The 18760-nt window shown below is 30.9% G+C and overlaps 1 protein-coding gene across 1 annotated transcript in view; it reads right to left on the minus strand.

Annotated features, from left to right (window-relative positions):
- Positions 1–358: 358 nt before the first annotated feature.
- The window catches only part of LOC113376616, a 173505-nt gene continuing 155103 nt past the window's right edge, over positions 359–18760 (minus strand). The window contains exons 2-9 of the mRNA XM_026616606.1: positions 10494–10661; positions 9406–9543; positions 7589–7751; positions 5804–5956; positions 4626–4745; positions 3517–3691; positions 2058–2356; positions 359–759 (exon numbers count right to left, since the gene is read on the minus strand). Coding sequence (XP_026472391.1) covers positions 647–759; positions 2058–2356; positions 3517–3691; positions 4626–4745; positions 5804–5956; positions 7589–7751; positions 9406–9543; positions 10494–10661 — 1329 coding nt within the window. The 3' untranslated portion in view covers positions 359–646. The remainder of the gene's footprint in view (positions 760–2057; positions 2357–3516; positions 3692–4625; positions 4746–5803; positions 5957–7588; positions 7752–9405; positions 9544–10493; positions 10662–18760) is intronic.

Consider the following 18760-nt stretch of genomic DNA (forward strand, 5'->3'; position numbering starts at 1 on the left):
ATCTGCAACATTAGTGTAAATATTACTATACATAGAACAAATCATTTAATTTTATATAAAATTGTTTTAACTTATAAAAGTTTTTTCCCTAGAAATAAGGAAATAAATAAGCTCTGAAGCTTATAACTTTATTTAACTTCTGTAAGAACATAATTGTATAGTTGTTTACTATCTAGTAGAATTATTAATGTAATATATAATTATTTCAATACTATCATAAATCATGGAACATTATACCATATTTAAAATTACAATAAAAATTTACTTATATTCTTATATCATTTTCAAATAGTAATTTCTTCATTAGATATTATACAAGTTAAAGACATAATTATGCAATTGTTTGTGTAACTTAAAAATTTATAGGATAGATCATCCTAACCTAGAATCAATATTAGAGCACATATATGTTTTATGTTACATAAAGTTTCAGTAACAACATTAAAGTGCTGCATTTCTATAACTTTCGCTACTTCTAATTAATTCTAAACTATAAACAGAGATGTACCATCTTTTTGGCATTTTAACACATCACCTAAAGTTATTAGATATTATACCTAGTTTTTAAAACAATTCTGCTAAGCAGTAAAAACATCCAAAAGCTAACAGTTATATTAAAAAAAATAATGATATAGAAAACTAATTATTAAATTCTTGAAGGCAAATGCACCAAATAACTTCCTCGTCTGGAGCTATTGGATTCTTCTTGCTTTAGTCGCCATTGCCTTTTGTCCATCTGAATATCGCTATAGGATCGATCTAAAAGAGATAAATGAAATTAACAAGTTAGAATATAAAAATGAGTTATTATTGAAATTTTGTATGAAATTGTATAATTGCATCTTTTGACAAATATGTCGGTAGAATATCAATTTTTTTTAGAGCAAAAAAATAATTAGTTAGTAGTAGACATTAATTTTTATTTCATTAAAATAAATAATACTTTAAATTATTATATAATTAATATAACTTAGCTTTAGTTCATATATAACCATAATAAAAAAATATTTAAATATTTTAGTTCCTTGACATATATTTTAATCTTTTGAGAACAGGATCAATAGTCGCCTTTTACGAGCGGGCAAAGAAATTCTAACTAACTTCTACTTATAATTAGATTCTAAATAGATGCTTATAAGATGGCAAGTAGATTTCCATCAAATTCTTACCAGAAACTTCTCTGAACCTGACTGGATTCTAATTAGATTGTTAAAATATCCTATTTCAATGCTGCATCATATTTTAATAACATAATTTATCGCCGTAATCGTAATAAACGTATAATTAAATTTAATAACTAGTGGTGTATGGCATCGTGTCTTAAAACAAATTGCTGGAACTTCCCGTACCCTAACAAAATTTTCGAAAAATATTAAATGTTTTCAAATAGATTATTATAAATACTGTATATAAGTGAGCTTCAGAACTTTAGCCAGAATTAAAATGGAAATTTGAATTATTTTCGATAAAAAAATTTTGTTTGGAAAAAGAAAATTATTTTGAAATATATTTTTTTCTCCAGGATCAATTTTTTTGTCAACACAAGCAGAAGGTTTTTTAAATCATTCAAATCGGATGCTTAGTTCTCTCAAAAACTGCCATTTTTTGTACATTTTGCTCTAAATCTTCCAAATGGCTAGACCCGCCTTTGCCAAAAACTAATCACCACTTCTCTCAATCATAAATTGAATGTTGTTTGAATAATTGAAATCAGATACTTCGTTCTCTCAACAACTGGATTTCTATTTTTTGCACTCTTTGCTTCGTATCTCCGCAACAGCTGAACGTGCCTTTGCCAAAAACTAATAAGCACATCTCCCTATCAATAGGGATCGTATGTTTTTAAACCATTTAAATCGGTTAATCCGTGCGCCTGAAAACGTGGACAATAAATTACCTCAGAAAAAATCCATTTTTTCTGAGATATGCCAAAATGTTCAGAAACCTCTAAAACGTGAAAATATGCTAAAATTTTCATTTTCGATTTTCGGCCCATTACTATAACTTACCCTACGGATAGTTAATAATATTATTCAACTATAATGTTTAGGAATTACCTCTATGTTTGAATAGTTGCTCTTGCAATCTGACATTACTCAATGCCGAATGTTCATATTTTTCACGCAGCAAAGCGGCGCCATTTGTGTAAACCTCTTCGTTGTTCATGTAATTATGAACGTTTTGCGGACGATCCACGTAATATTTCTCACTATAATATCTTTCAGTTTCATCTTCATTATCTAAATACTTGTTTCGATTTTCGCAATATCCATCGAAATTCTTTTTCGGGGTTTCTTGCTTCATGTTCGATTCTAATGTAGATGGATTCCCATTTAGGTTGTACAGATGCTTTTTGCTGAAACATAAGTAGAATACAATTTAAAATTTGTAACAATATAGGTAGGTTTTTATATATTCCTACTTTTATATTCAGAGCCGATCCTACCTTGAATGCGATGCATGCGAAAAATGCGGATGCATGCGAAAAATGCGGGCGCATACCTTACGGGGCGCCAACACGAGATTCGGATATAAAATTTATAATATAGTTTGTTCGATATAATTAAAGAAATATATAATTTCTTTAATCTTTTACCAATCTTTGAGCAAAATTTTTAAACTACCTTAAAAATTTAATTTTAAAACAACAGTCTGATACACGATGGGAATGTAAAGATGAATACATACAATTCGGCCCTTTTAAATAATGAAAAATTAAATTTAAAAAATCCAACATAAAGTACGAGTGTTTATGTTTAACTATAAAAGGCTTTTTTGCTCTTTGGGCAAATTGGCTTAATAGAATAACATAAAATCCCCAAAATAAATAAGTAAAATGTTTCAAAGCCCAAATATTAATACTACACATGCATTCGAAACAAATAAAAATTTAAAAATATACTGGCACACAATAATGAACTTACTGAAATTTTTGGATGATCTAAAAGGTTTAGAATGAAAATAAAAATTTAAAATTAGTTCGGCAGTACGACAACGACAGAAGACGCAATAATTTGATTATGAGCACTCGCGAATCACTTCGATCTTCTAAATAAATGTATTTTATGCGCTTTTTTGTGCAATAAATCCAGAATTATTAAAAAGTATTTCAAAAATTAATGTGAATGTTTATATAATTTTGATGGTAAACTGTTAAAACAGTTAAAATGATAAGGGGATAGGGGGCGCTAGAAAAAAATTGCATGCAGGCGCTGAATACCCCAGGACCGGCCCATAAATAAACTGATGATGCTATGTAATTGATATTGTCAAATAGATATTCGCGACACAAACAATACTTATATGTATTGATAAATACTTATACTTAAAATCAAGAGTAAGATCATGAAATAAGGATCATTTTAAAAATGATGAATAAAAATAAAAATGGGAATTGTAAAAGTGAATATTTAAAGAAATCATAATTTTTTTTTGATAAATTTTTTAATCACAATTTAGAAAGCAAGACAGCATGCATGTCGTAATATTCTTAGTATGTCAAAATGCAGATATTACTTGGAAGCGTTGCTTCTGAAGGAGCCACCAGGAGTGAGCATGGTGCCGCGTGAGCTGCTGTCCCCGGTGTTAGTATTTCCGCAGTTGGTCGAACCGCTCGAATTCGTCCCTTGGGTGTTGGCCGTCATGGATTTGTGGTGCTTGTAAGCGGCACGTCGCGGCGATTCATTAGCCACTGGATTAAAAACGGACATCAATATTTAGTAAAGGTAAAATATTATAACCAAACATAACATAATTAAATACAAAATTATATTTATCAAAGAAAAAACCCAAAACAGCGTAAAGGAGAAGTTTATGTTTTCGCTAGAAAATCCGATTTGCCAATTTCATGTTTTCACGGCATTTCAATTATGAATCGAATGAGACTAAATTTGGAAAAAGTATGTGTAGGTATGTGAGCCGATTTGTCGACCTTAAATCTACTTAGATTCTAACTATTTTATTCTAATTGGATTACAACTACTAAAAAGATCCTAAATAGATGCTAACTATATTCTAACCAGGTTTTATCTTAAGGGGGTTGTTCGTTTTTTATTTTTCTTTGTTTCGGTTTTGAGATTTTTTTATATTATGAAAGCTAAAAACCTTAGAATTATTAAAAAAAAAATCATCTCAATATCTATTTTTTTGACGAAGTTATAGATATATATATATATATATATATCTATACGTATGATCCTCTGAAAGCGTTTTTTTATCGCTCCGCGAGCTATTGTATGCCAGCTGCTCTCTTTTTCATTATAATACCTCATGTACATGACCTTTTTAATGTGTCATCATCTTTGAACACCATGGTGTATTTCGTACATTAAATTAAATGGTGTATTTCTTATGTGAAATCTAATTACACATAAGAAGTATCGCAATTGTAATAATGCCATAAGGCAGATGTAAAAATTAAGCAAAAAAACATACAGCACTATACTATGTAAACAATTGCAATGTTTTTATACAGTTTAGAAAGAAATAAATCATTTCTGTAAAATCACAATTTTTATTCTAAGAAATTCAGGGTCAAGTATTTTTCAAATGAATGAAATGAATTCAGTGCCACGCAATACTTAGAATTCAATAAATAATTCATTTTGAATTAACCAGAAACTTACTATTTGGTGGGGCCATGAAGAAAACATCGCGATAACTTGAAGGACGAACCTCACCCTTGCAGGTCGAAGGTGGAGTGTCTAAGCCACTGTCGCAGCCAGTGAGATCTATGTCGGTCAGCACTGAAACAAATAAATATACAGTTATAACAATACAGTATTTACGATGCTAAGTATTTAAATAATTGTAAGATGATTTGTAATGTCAAGAGTTACAAATAATTTTTGACAATACTAATTGCCTTAAGGGGGCGTATGTATGTATATATGTATCTACTTTTTTTTTCAGATTGTGAAAGGGCTGAAATCATGTGTATGGTCAGATGCTAATTTTTTGAGACCTCCCATTTCATCACCATCTACAATTCAAACTTTATGATTATTTTTTAATTGAAGCAACCTGACCCTGACACGGATACTGCACGAGAGAGACCAGGACAAGGTAGCATCCAGGACAAAAGGCTAATGAAGTAATAAAAAAGCATAGCCCAACAAAAACTAACTGGAAAATTTGAATGAGAATGTGGTGCTGGAGACAATAAAGTGGACAGACAAGGTAACCAATGAAGAAATGCTAAGAAGAGACGGTGAAGAAAGAACTCAACTCTGAGCACGGTGCTGAAACCGGACCCATTCTGCAAAAATAGTGCATCATAAGTGACGTCGTGTAAGATAAAACAGAAGAACTGGAAGCAGTATAAAGAAGGAATATGCAGATAATTTATGACTTGCACGAAAAGCGAACTAAAAGTTGAAACACAGGACTAGGAAGAATGGACTCCCCAGTTTGGAAAGAAGGATGAATAGTGTATAAAATGTGTAAAAACGAATAACGTTAATTGTAATAATAAATAAAGGAGTATTTGTGGTACTATCACAACATGGCCATGCATACAATCATTTATCATTAATGCTGGAAATCAGGAACCGAGAATCAGAAATCAGGATGTGTTGATCATTTCAGCTTCTTCAAAAAACAAAATACGCACATTTAAGAGGCCAGGACTAAAATTGCAAATAGCAAAGCAACCTCCACTAAAAAGACGAAAACAGATAGCAAACTGATGAGTCCCGGCAGAGCACCAAAAATAATAATCTTATATTTGTTATACTATTTTAACAATCATATTTCAAATAATTTTGATAACCATGTTAGAAATTATATAATACATTTAACTTACGCGAAAGTCTATGATCTAGCGGACCCTGCGGCTTCCGATAAAAATCATTAGTGGCGCCACCGCTCGTACAAGGGGGCCGACGCATTGTGACTTCGCTTCCATTGCTCAGATCCGGTACCGAATCACAGAGTGGAAAATGACTTGTTGGATTCACTATTAGAAATAAAAATAAAATCGTCTAATTAGATATTTATACAAAAAATCGATAATATGTTAATTGATAAAGAAAAGTGTCCAGGATTGACTGGAGAAGAAGAGCTATTTTTATATGCAGTGCAAATCCGGCACGATAATTGGTCGTTATGCTAAACCGGAACGGTAGAGAGCTATTTATACAAATATACAACTTCAAAATTAAATAATGATATCTTTTAATAAAAAATATACATAACAAATAATATTTAAGAATATATTAAAATTGCTTTTTTATGACATTTTTAAATCAGAATTACTTCAAAGAGTACAAAACATTTTTTAACTTCCCGTTTTCATAAAAAAATCCGATTCGCTAATTTCATGTTTTCTCGACGTTTCAAGCCATTCTGAATCGAATGAGACCAAATTTGAAAAAAGTATGTATGTGTATGTGTGTGCGTGTATGTGAACAGATTTTTTGCCGTAAATCGACGTTTTCTCAAAAACGTCGGCAAAAGCCATTCGATGTATCTCGATGAGGACTAGCGTTTCTGAGTTTTGAGCGATAATCGGCCGAGCCGTTTCTTTGTAAATTGCAGAAAAGTGAATTTTTTTTCGTCTACGTCTTCACCCGCAATTCTGAATCGATTTTGAAAAATTAAAAACTGTTCGAAAGATATTAGTTGGGGATGATGCTAAAATTTAAGCCGATTTTGATAGAACTTTTTAGGCGATATACATCATAGTCTTATAGAACTTACTGAAATATTACGGCCTTACGACAAGTAGTTTAATTTTAAAAATGCATCAAAGTTTGAGAAGAAAAAAATGAGTAGTTTTTTTGACGTTTGTTAAAATCAATATTAGGCGATTTACTTGGTATGATGATAGAGTACTTGGTCTTAATAAACATACTAAACCATTAAAGTTCTATAGAAACTAGTTCAATTATGAAAATGATTGATTTTTGAAAATTTGCTTTTTCCGAGTTAACGTGTTCGTTCGTTTTCAATGATGTGTAATAAATCAATTCGGAATACTTTTAATCACTCATAAATTAATTTATATATTATTGATGAAATCGATTATTTACACATATCGAGAAGTTCATGTAAATTGCCTCAAAGCAAATACCAATACCAACTATGGTTAATTTTTGCTTTTAAGCGTTATATGAAAGTTCAGTACAATTTTCTCAAATTACCTACACAGACTCATCGAGTATAATAACATATTTAAGGAATTTAATTAATAAGTTAATAATTGCAAATAGCACTAAATAAATGCCCCCAAAAAACATGACAAAACCACCCTTAAAATAAACTTTTGAAGGCGCAATTCAAGTTTGAACTGATTACTGCGAACTAATTACTATGCCATTGACACTTAACTTCTGACAGGATTGCGATTGCAGCTTTCTTCGGGTATTACAATCGCGAAAACGTTACTAAAACTAGCCAATGCTAAAGCCGCTGTGTTATTTCCCCCTATATGCAATATACAATAAAAATGCTCTTGTTTTAGAATTTTCATTCAACATTTTGAAGGAAATTTTGTAATAAAAAGACAAATGGAAAGTAGAATCGTATGTTCGTAGTGGTTATTAATTCGGAATATACTTTAGGTAGAAAAAGTAATTTGTATACTCACAAGTTTTATGCCTGCTAAGAAGCCACACTTCCAATGCGCTGTCGATGGTGCCACCTGACATAACAGAGTGGGCGCCCATTGGCACCGCCAAAGATGCCCTCGAGCGCGCCTCATTTGAACTGCGCAGAGCACGCCTACGTTCCTTGCTGCTCAGTGTACATTCCTTTTAATAAAATCATTTATTTATTAATACATTTTATTGTTGATACTGATAAAATCAGATTTTTCACACAATTAAATGAAATATGTAACGTTATAAAAACCAGAAATTAACAGTAATATTCAATAATAATTCTATTAATATGGAGATCCACTATAAAATATAGATGAATAGAAGTTATTACTATTTCTCTACCAAATCAAATAAAAATAGTTCCAAAACTATTGTTATGGAACATTGGTCCATTTATTGTTCATTATTTCAGGATAATTTTCTATAAAAAGTCCGGCGACAGTAACACCTCTGAGAATTTATTATTTACTTATTTACTTATTTTAAGAAAAGTGCCATGTTGCTAAGTAATTCTTGGCATAAATCAACGTAAACTATCATTAAAGCACATAAAAATGTGGTATCTCATGTCATAAATAAAACACAATTTAAATGTGTCCATATCTTACACCCAATAATCTTCACTTGAATCTGTATTTAATTCTTGTATGCTGCAACTAGCCCCAAGGTTTTGTTTCAAATAACCTCAGAAGTGATTTTTCTTATATTAACCAATATTACTATTTGAACAATTTAGCGATCACAAAAATGGATACACATTATCAAATATTGATAAATCGTGAGCAAATTAAGATATATAATAATTAAAATTAGTCGACAATAATAACGCAAACAAAATTTCGTGATAGTACAATTTTATATTACATATCAAAAATGACGGACCTGCACAGTTCTGTATATTGCGTTGGACTACGGCACAGTAGCTATGACAATATTATGCAGGACGATTTTCATGTTCAATCGAGAAAAAATATTTTAACAACGTTGAAGATATTAAGCTTCCCTTCTATCAATATGTTTTTATTTAACTTGATTTCTTGTTTTTGTTTGATAACTTAGAAATATTGATTTTGATATTGGAACAATCACTTGACTAGCAAATAATTATTACTTTTATGTAAGGTGACCATATTTTTTGAAGTAAAAACCGGGACGATAATTAAACCAGGACGGCGGAAGGGGTAGTGGTTTATTGGGAAAAATTTATTGTTATTTTAAAATAAATATTATTTAAGAATCCAATAAAATACCGTCTTTTTTAAATGAATCAACTTTTTTTAATCAGAGTTACTGACTAAGAACTTCAGCTTTTGTTCAAAATTTGTTTAATTTTCTACATAATTATTTAATAATAATTAGCAGTCATTCCAGGCAGTCAAAATTCATTTTCATAATATTTGTTCATTTTCGTAAAATTGAAAATAAAAGTTCAAAATAATGTGAGAAGCTTTTTTAACCCGTCTTGGGAATTTTGTATACAATTTTCTCATTCATAACGTATTGTTTCGTATAATTATACTATTTGTACGTAACATTTTCAGATATTTGATGGTAGTTATAATTTTATTATCAAGTAAGAGTTCAATTTTTATCCTATACTTCTTGAAACCCCGGGACAATCCGGGACAAAAGATCTAAATCCGGGAGAAATATTGCTCTTAGAAAATCCCGGGACACAAGATGGAAAATCCGGGACTGTTCCGGCCAAACCGAGACGTATGGTCACCTTACCTTTATGCAAAAATTAAAATTCAACATTAACTATAATTTCATATATGTGCTTAAATAAGAATGAAAAAAATACCTCGAGTAGCTCAAACCAATCTTCGAGTCCTTCAGCGGCCCTCAAGAGCACTCGTCCCTCACGTCCGACGTCCAAACAAACGGCGCTATAACTTTTCCGATTTAACCACTGTACGCTTAATACATCAACTAATTTCACCTGAAAAGATTTTAAATATTTTTAGCATAATATTGCATTATACGACACTTATTACAATTGTTTTATTATTATATACAGCAATCAGAACTTAAAAGTCCTATGAACTATTAAATCTTAACTATGTGGTAAAGGCAACCCCTAAAGCTGACGTAAATAAAATATTTGATATATCTTATTATTAGAATTTACCTTGTGATGTTTTACAATTCGATGCAGCAATATTGGAAAAGGGTTATTTTCACTTATCGTTAGAAACATATTTCAATTTATATTTTCGAATGATGTAACTTGGAGATATCAAACCGAGTGGGGTATCGAACCTGGAACCTTTTGCTTGGAAAGCCAGACCTCTAATCATTAACGACGGAAATATCAATATCCATAAACATTGCCCCCATAATAATTTAATTAAATCAGAATTCTTCACAGACGACTGCATGAAAGTGTTAATTCTACCAAGAACCTTTTTGATCTTGGTAGAATTTTCGTCTCGTGCACATTTTTTATAAAAATAATTTTATCAAATAATGTTTGTCAAATTTATAATATCTAGATTCATTCAACGTAGTAATGTTTATTAGTTGAAAAAATTAGACGCGTGACCTCGAATACGGAATACGGAACATTTTTATATGTGAAATATATGCATTATTCGAGCGTATTGTGTTCAAGCACAAATGGTAAATTAGCGTATAAACGAATCAAATTTTGATAATAAAAAAGTTGTATAAATATAAATAAGTAAAGCGATAATGCATAATTATCTATTGTTTCTTGAAGCAATCAAATTTTCACCGCAATCGGTATTCAAAAAAAAGTCTGTGTTCAATGATCATCAGTAATTATATCAAATCTATCAATTATGTTAAAGTTTTAAAAAGTTGCATAACAAAAGTTTGACTATCAGATTGCTACACCATGGATGATCCTATGACACCTGGGTGCTTTACCTTAAATATGAATTCTCCCATATTGCTGGCCCCACTGGTACAGCGCTTGAAACAATGCAAGTAATCTCGGGTGAGTACGAAATAACGTTCCTTCCATCTTGAGAACAGACGATCCCTCTGTTGCCACAGAAGGCCCCGTTTGATGGCTCCGCCCCGGGCCAATAGACTCTGGAAAAAGAAAACAAAAAATTAAGTTTTCGGTCATTATAATGGATTTCATAAGCACAAAATGAATTTAGACAAAATTGCATCGAATACTACTGACAGAAATTACAGAAATCCAAATTTGTGAGTGTGAGAGATAAACATGATTGGTGCATTGAGAGGCCAACTCTCGGATAAATTAGAAATGTTATGTCACGGGTCTATAATCATGTGAGTTGACAGTACCTTTTTGCATCGATTTATTGCCGATCAAAATAATATAATTGATAGTACCTAACTGTCTTTGACTCAACCTATGGCTTTGCTGTGCGATTAAGCAGTACTCTACATCTACTTCTGAAACCTAAACTCCAAAAGGCACAAATGTCAAATACCCATTTTATCATAAGTGCACATTTCTTGTCACTTTGGTAACACATACGTGAAGTCTAACTAAAGGTAATATTCTGGTGATTGTGCCTTTTGTAGGTTAAATTTTAGAAGTAGATTTGGAGTAAAACGCTTAATCGCACAGCAAAGACATAGTTTTTTGACAACTCATACGATTGAAGACCCGTAACATTACCTTCAAATTTTAACTGAGAATCGCCTTAATCACCACAAAAAAGCATTATTTCATCAGTATACGAAAGATTCTTGAACATTACCCGACCATTTTAATTCCGTATATTATAAATTCGACTTTTCTAGAAAAATCGTGCTCTGCTCTTTCGTATATTATTGTTGCGTGAACGTAATTGTTTGAATAAGTCCCATTACAGCGATTTCTTAAGAAGGTATTTTGCTTACGGTTATAAAGTGAACGATAGCAGGCTAAAAGTTCAGCCTTGACTCGTAAGTACATATGTACCTATAAAATATTGAGAAGCCGATAGAAATTGTAGTTGGTGGGATAATATTCAAAATTATATATTTTAGTGAATAATAAGCCGAAAATATTGAAGTATGGATAAGATATAGATTTTTAATATAAGATATAACATTTATTTATAATAAGGAAATATGTATCTATTAAAATTTAAAACGTTGTGGGTACACTGACCAAGAGTCGGCCAAAAAGCAAAACATGATGCTGATGCAAATATGTTATTAGAGGTTGTCGCAGGTTGTTCACACAAATATCTATCTTTTCATTTAAATCTGAATTGTGCCAAAACTCAAAAAAACGATCGAATTTTATACGTGAGATTTATTGTTATCTGGTATGAGCACATAGAAATAATTTTGTATTATCAAATTTGTCATTTAATTTTGAACACAATACACTCGAATAATGGTTATACATGCAAATATTCACATAAAAAAGGTTGAATAATATCCCGTAATCGAGGCCATGAATATATATTTTTTCACTAAAAAATTACTACGATAAATGAATTCAGATAATAAATTAATTTGACAAATATTACTTTATTTTTTAATTAAAATATGTCCATGTAGCATAAGATCTAGATTTACAAAAATATTGATGCTATTGAATAATTCAATGAACAGCCGCTTAAAACAAATTGATTTATTATAATATAGTAAAATTGAATATATTTAACTAAGATTATTGAATGTTAATGGATTAAATATTAAGTGAGCACTATAAGAAATCAGTATACACCATTAAGTTTTCATGATTCGAAGCTTTTACGTGAACGTAATCCTTCCTTTAGCAATCATGAGCTAATTTGCCAACTTTGAGAAGTTTGGGACGCGTGCACAGAATGAAAATATCTTAAGATCCCGAAAGAGGTAAAAAAGCAGAAGAATGAAAGTGAAGAGTTTCTGGAATCGCGAGTTCGCAACCTTTAAACGAACCTTTGATAATGACACAAGATGGTGTGGGACACCATAATCATTCCGTTCTGAAATGTCTTCTCCGAGGTGACTAACACTCAACGAGGGCTGTATAAACATATAGTTCGAGTGAATTGCAAATATTTTTTATTCCTTCTCATGCAGAAAAGTTGTAGAAGATTCAATATTATCAACTTTACTTTTGCAACGCATATTTAATAACTTTATATAAGATACATTATGTAAACTATAATAATGCTTAATAGGAATTGAACAAGTTTGATTCTTACAACTTGTTATTTACATTATTATTTTGCAATACTTAAAGAAAACAATATAGGGTAGAGCGGGGCTTGTAGGTCTGCCACCATTAACTCAAAGACAAGTATGAAATTTTTAACGATTCTATTTCATCGCCTTAAATCAGGCGACATTGCAAACCGGAGATAAACAAACTTATTACCTTTCTGATATATATCTGAATCAAATTTTTAAGTAATCGTTTTTAATCTTCTTATAAGATGCATTGTTATTTTTAAGTTAGATTCAACAGTTTTTGATTTTTAGTTATATAAATAACCTCTTACATGCAGTAGGGGTAAGAAGAACAACCTTACCCACACTGGAGTTAGAGTGTAAACAATAAGAAAATAGTAAATGAAAATGTAACATAAGTTAAAACAGCAATTTTACAAGAGCTAAATTGAATTAATAGTTATTCCAACTCTGATGAGGAAATCTTTAGACAAAGTTTCACACGAAAGTTGTATCCAATCTGATCTTTATAAGCAATGTCACCATAAAATATGTATTTTAAACACAAGTTGTATTTATCTTTTTTGTAATTATTGTATTAAAAAAAAAACAGTTAGACTGGTTATAAATTAAACACCTTCCTTGCATTTTGGAGCAGTGTTTTAGTAAAATAAAATGTTTAAATTTTTTTTACTGTAATTATATCGAATAGAAACAGTCTTATTTATCATTTTAGTATGTATTTTTTTTAAATTTTATGTTAACACGTCCAAGCATAGACGAAAGTATAAACAATAGGCAATAGTCAGACACAGACTTCTTCTATTTAGTGGAAATAAATTTATTAGAAAAGTTTAAAACTGTATTAAAATTTCTTATCGTCAATAAAAACATGTCAGGACTATTTGTTTTTCTCTGGTCTCTCGTCATTGCTGACTCTGATTCCACGATACCCCCTTTCCAGTGTGTTCGGACGTATTTTCGTTTTATTATATTGGCTATGAAAGTCACAACCTTCAGGGCATTAAGTCTTACACGGAATGGTTGCTACCCCTGGTAGAGTTGGTAGCGAAGTGTTTTGATTGAACTAGTAGTTGACTTCTGAAAGTAAAGTCCGCAAAACAACATGTATAATAAATAACGAATAAATAAATCTTCTTCAATTATAATTTAATGACAAATCAGTGATTGCAATAAGAACTGCAACAAATATATAATATACAAACAAATCAGTGTTTAATACGGTCCACAGCTACAAGGGTTAAATTATAGCCCAACAACCTGAGTATCGAAGGGGAGTTTTAATACATTTTATAACTACGTAACACATAAATACAGTGTTTGAGACAAACTCCTCGTAGGCGATCGAGAGCATACTTAGATTTAATGTTTCCTTATCAGGAAAAGATGTGGGGTGTTGCTATTAGCTATAGTTCAAGATCTTGGCGTACTTGGTTGGTGGTCAGAGCTAGTAAATCTGCTCGCGGTGACCCGAGGTCTGGGCGTACTGGATAGGTAGGCCCGCGGAAGACAGGTGGTCAGGACTAATAAATGTGTTAGTAATTACCATCAATTTCACCACAATCACACATCTAATTAAAATTTAGTTGGCGTTAATGATTCAATCCATTGCACAATTGTTTATATGATATGTTGTGATTATTAGTCAGCGCTTATTTGTAATGAGCGTTTTTTCGTCGGCGGTCACCAATGTAAAAAAAAAAGAGCGCGCGTAAGGTTCACACGCGATTGAATTAAAACTTATTTGCTACTATACAAGATGGCATTCAAGTAAAATAAATACATCATATAACAATTTTGAAAAATGTTCATTAATAATATGGTAACACTCGCGATGCGCACATTTATTAGTGTCAACCATTATACACATTTATATAATGATAAATTATATATATATATATATATATATATATATATATATATATATAATATAATAATATTTAAATTATTAGTATAATATTTAAAAACAATAATGTAATTAAAGTCATACTCCAAATATGACATGATCGGTTTGTCATTGCAATTAGCATTTAGAAATTAACCTTCATTAGAGAAATGAAGTATTTGCTGATTAATAAATTCTATAAGATTTGTTCACACAGTGGATTATGTTAAACAACGCCTAAACAAATATTGTTTTCGCAACTTCACTCATCATGTAATTGTGTTTGAAGAACTTCATGTAATTAAAATTGACATACATTCATCGACTGCTTTTATTTTTTTTTTCGCTGGCGATGTAATCTCATCTCTTTCTAAACAGCTGTAATATCTGTCTTGCCTAAAAAATATTTTCTATTTTAATAACTTCAAAGACTTCAAAGAAACTACGAATAATATAAAAATAATTTCTAATCAGTAAACTTACGGCACAAATATTTATATTTTTTTATTATTTTCAAGGAACAGGGTAAAATATTCTTCTGATTCAGACGTTTTTCATTAAATCAAGATTTGTACTACGATATTACTTTAAAATGTTTATTCATCTATGCCGATTTCCTTGTTGATATCGGTACGCATACAACGTTGACGCCGGTACGCAAACAATGACAGATCTCTTTTCACATACACGACGCCTAATCGTGATAGATCGAGAGCGAATGACGAATCATTGGCACACGGCTCTTATCTGCCGTAACGCACTTCCGTTGCATTTGTACGGATTTACACCCTAGTCGCGCCTAAAGAAGTTTTACTTCAATAAATATTAACTGTATTAAAATCTCTGATCGTTTACAAAAATATATGTCATGACTATTTGTTTCCACAGCCCTAGCGCGAGGCCGGTGGTATCATCGCACTGCATTTACTCTACACCAGTATCAAGAGGTAACGGAACGTGCGAGTATATTCACTGGCGGCAGTCTACGCCAAGGCAAGGCAAGGCAAGGCAGCCGAGCGAAGGAATCAGGAAAGCGCTCGCTAAAATAGATATCGTCGTGAAATATTGTGTATTGGAATCGAGGAAATAGGGAAAATCGCCCGCAGCTGCGAATGGGAAATTATTACAATTGACAAAACGTTTTATGTCGGAGGTGCGCGGTGCCGTGACGTCGAACCTTGTTTAGCACGAGGACAAACTTACAACATTCTTATATTTTTCTGTTTATCGTCTCGAGCAGATTGCGTTTCACTTTGTATTTCTCGCTAAGAAAATCGTATGCTAATTTTTTATAGGATATTGCATTGAATTTCTAGTCGCTGGAATTAATACATTGTAATGTTATATTTAAAACTTTATTATACGGGAGGATGGGTTTCATTTAACATTTGATACTTCGGCTGGTAGTTTTATTATGAATATAGCTATGCAATTTAATGACGTTCGCGGCTATTGGTATTCTTTGCGCACACATTAACAATATTTTATATCATAGAAAATAAATTTCTATCCAAAATCAGAACAGACAGTACACAGTTCCGATACCTTGCTCAATATTATAAATGTTATTTGTGTGGTTTGCTGTAATGTCAAAACATATATTTTACTATAATGCTAATTTTAATACTAATAATTGCGCAGTGTTTTTATTAATTGTAATAAGGATACCAAATTTTGACAGTATATTCCACTGAATAGGGGCCAGAATGTTAGCCGAAACGTATGGATTACAAATAATTATTTAACTAGTGGAGCGCATGCCTTGAGGCAAATTGCTGGAACTTACTGTACCAAAAATTATTATTATTTTAAAAAGACTAACATTTTTGAAAAAATATAACTTTGAAAAAATTAGATTTTTGAGAAACTATATTTTGACAAAAAATTACTTTAATTTTTTTTTTTTGAAAAATATGTTTTCTTTATTTTGACATATTTTGGAAATTCTGAACTTTTTTTCGAAGCAATCGTACTGCTTTAACTGCATAGAGACGAACTCCCAAAGCGCGTAAGCGCCGCGTCGCCGTCTAACGGATGAACATTGGTACGGAACCCATAGGAATGTAAACAAAATTTATACTTATTGTTAAAATCTCTATAAAATATCTGATAATTTGATGTGCATATGTCTAATGATCATTTTTGACCGCCAAATGGCATTTTTTTTACTTTTTTTCCCTAGATCTCCGATACCGCTAGACCTGCCTTCATGAAAATATGATCAATTCTTCATCTTGTTAATACAAGTAAAATGTTTTTTGGATTATTAAAATCGGACGCTCCGTTCTCTTAAAAACGGAGTTACAATTTTTCGCACTTTTTGCTCCTTATCTTCGGAACGGCTAGACCTGCCTTTGCTAATCGGCACGTGTCCTTATCAATACGAATCGAATGTTTTTTGAATTATTCAAATCGGTTGATCGGTGTTTCCGAAATCGTCGACGAAAATTTGTATCCGCACACACACACATACACGCGCACACACACACATCCATTTTTTCTAAGGTATGCTAAAATATTCAGAAACCTTTGAAACGCAAAGATATATAAAAATTTTGCCCTAAGGGAAGTTAAAAAACATTCATACAAATTTTTATTGATGTAACACCTAAACTTTTATATCAACATCAAATTCAAGATTGGACAAATATATATGAAGAGGAAGACCATCATCTAGAAAAGCTAAAATATTTCAACCAATTAACAGATTTCGATGCTAAAATATTTCATTCAACAGATTTTGATGCGATATTTATGGTATATCTCATTTAACTAACAGAAATATACTTGTAAAATTATTAGTATCATTGAACTATATTTATATTTATATTTATATTTTTTTATATTTATATTTTTTTATATTTATATTTATATTTATATTTATATTTATATTCATATTTATATTTATTATACAGTCCAAGCCAGGGGCGAAGCGTGCATTGGCGGGGCTCCGTATCAAAAATTTTCACAAAATAAGAGAAAAATGCATACAATTAAAAGAAAATATGATAGATAATGATTATTTATTTATCACGTTTCCATAATTAGCAGATGCAATATATACACAAATCATTTATACCTGATGGCTGTAATCTTTCACTTTCAAGTAGATTCTTAATAGATCCTTACTGACTAGATTCTTATAAGATACCGACAGAAGTTATAGTAGATTCTCATCAAATTTTTACCAGGACGCTCCATTTTCTAGTTAGATTATTATCAGGCCCGTACAAGCTTCTCTTAAGACTCTTACCAGATTCTCATATGGCTCATGCAATATTTTCACAATATAAATATAAATATAAATCGTATTATATTCTTACTAATATGTTGTTAGATTCATATTAGATTCGAACGAGATGCTTGTTGAGTCCATTTGTAATATTAATATCACCTTTTATCGTTATAAAGAAAATATAAATATTACGAGAACCTGACCAGCATACTGTGCAATAATAAAATTATTCGGCGAAGAATCTGCATACCCTTTAGAAAGCTCACAATACGCTTATTATTATAGATAGGTGATATATTAGTTAATTTATCAAGAACAATTTGCTTCGTATAATTTATCGAATGCTAACTTAATAGGTAACAGTAAATAAATCATCTACAAATGACATCCATATCATAGTCCAGCACGCGGGTTATAATACTGGATCTAAATAGAGTGCAATTTCATGTTATGAACTTCCATTAATTTTTATTAATACAATTTTTGTTATTATAGGCAGTTGATAATTTATTTATATTCAAAATATGTAAATATAAAATCAATATATAATTTTATGAAATCACATGCTATTTGGTAACGAATAAAGAATAATACCGAACAATAAAAAGGTAAATGTTAAGGTAAAATAATAGCGAATAACTTGTTTTTACCTTAGAAGTAATACTACTGATTATAATAATGGGTAGCGCAGCCCTAAGAAATTCGATTTGGAAAAATAGTGTGAGAGATTTTCCATTGCCGTTTCACACCACAGTGCCCGAAATGGGCTTATTTTCAAATGGAAAGATATTTTTAATCTGTATTTCCAAGTGAAAATGGATATAGAATCGTAATTATTTATTGACTTCCCGTAGGGTTTGTTATAGTAATCGCAAAAAAATCGAAAATGAAATTTTTTATATATCTTTACGTTTCAGAGGT

This window comes from Ctenocephalides felis, unplaced genomic scaffold, assembly GCF_003426905.1.
Source record: "Ctenocephalides felis isolate EL2017-DRISC unplaced genomic scaffold, ASM342690v1 CF-g0.4_SCAFFOLD_01886, whole genome shotgun sequence".
Taxonomy (NCBI): domain Eukaryota; kingdom Metazoa; phylum Arthropoda; class Insecta; order Siphonaptera; family Pulicidae; genus Ctenocephalides; species Ctenocephalides felis.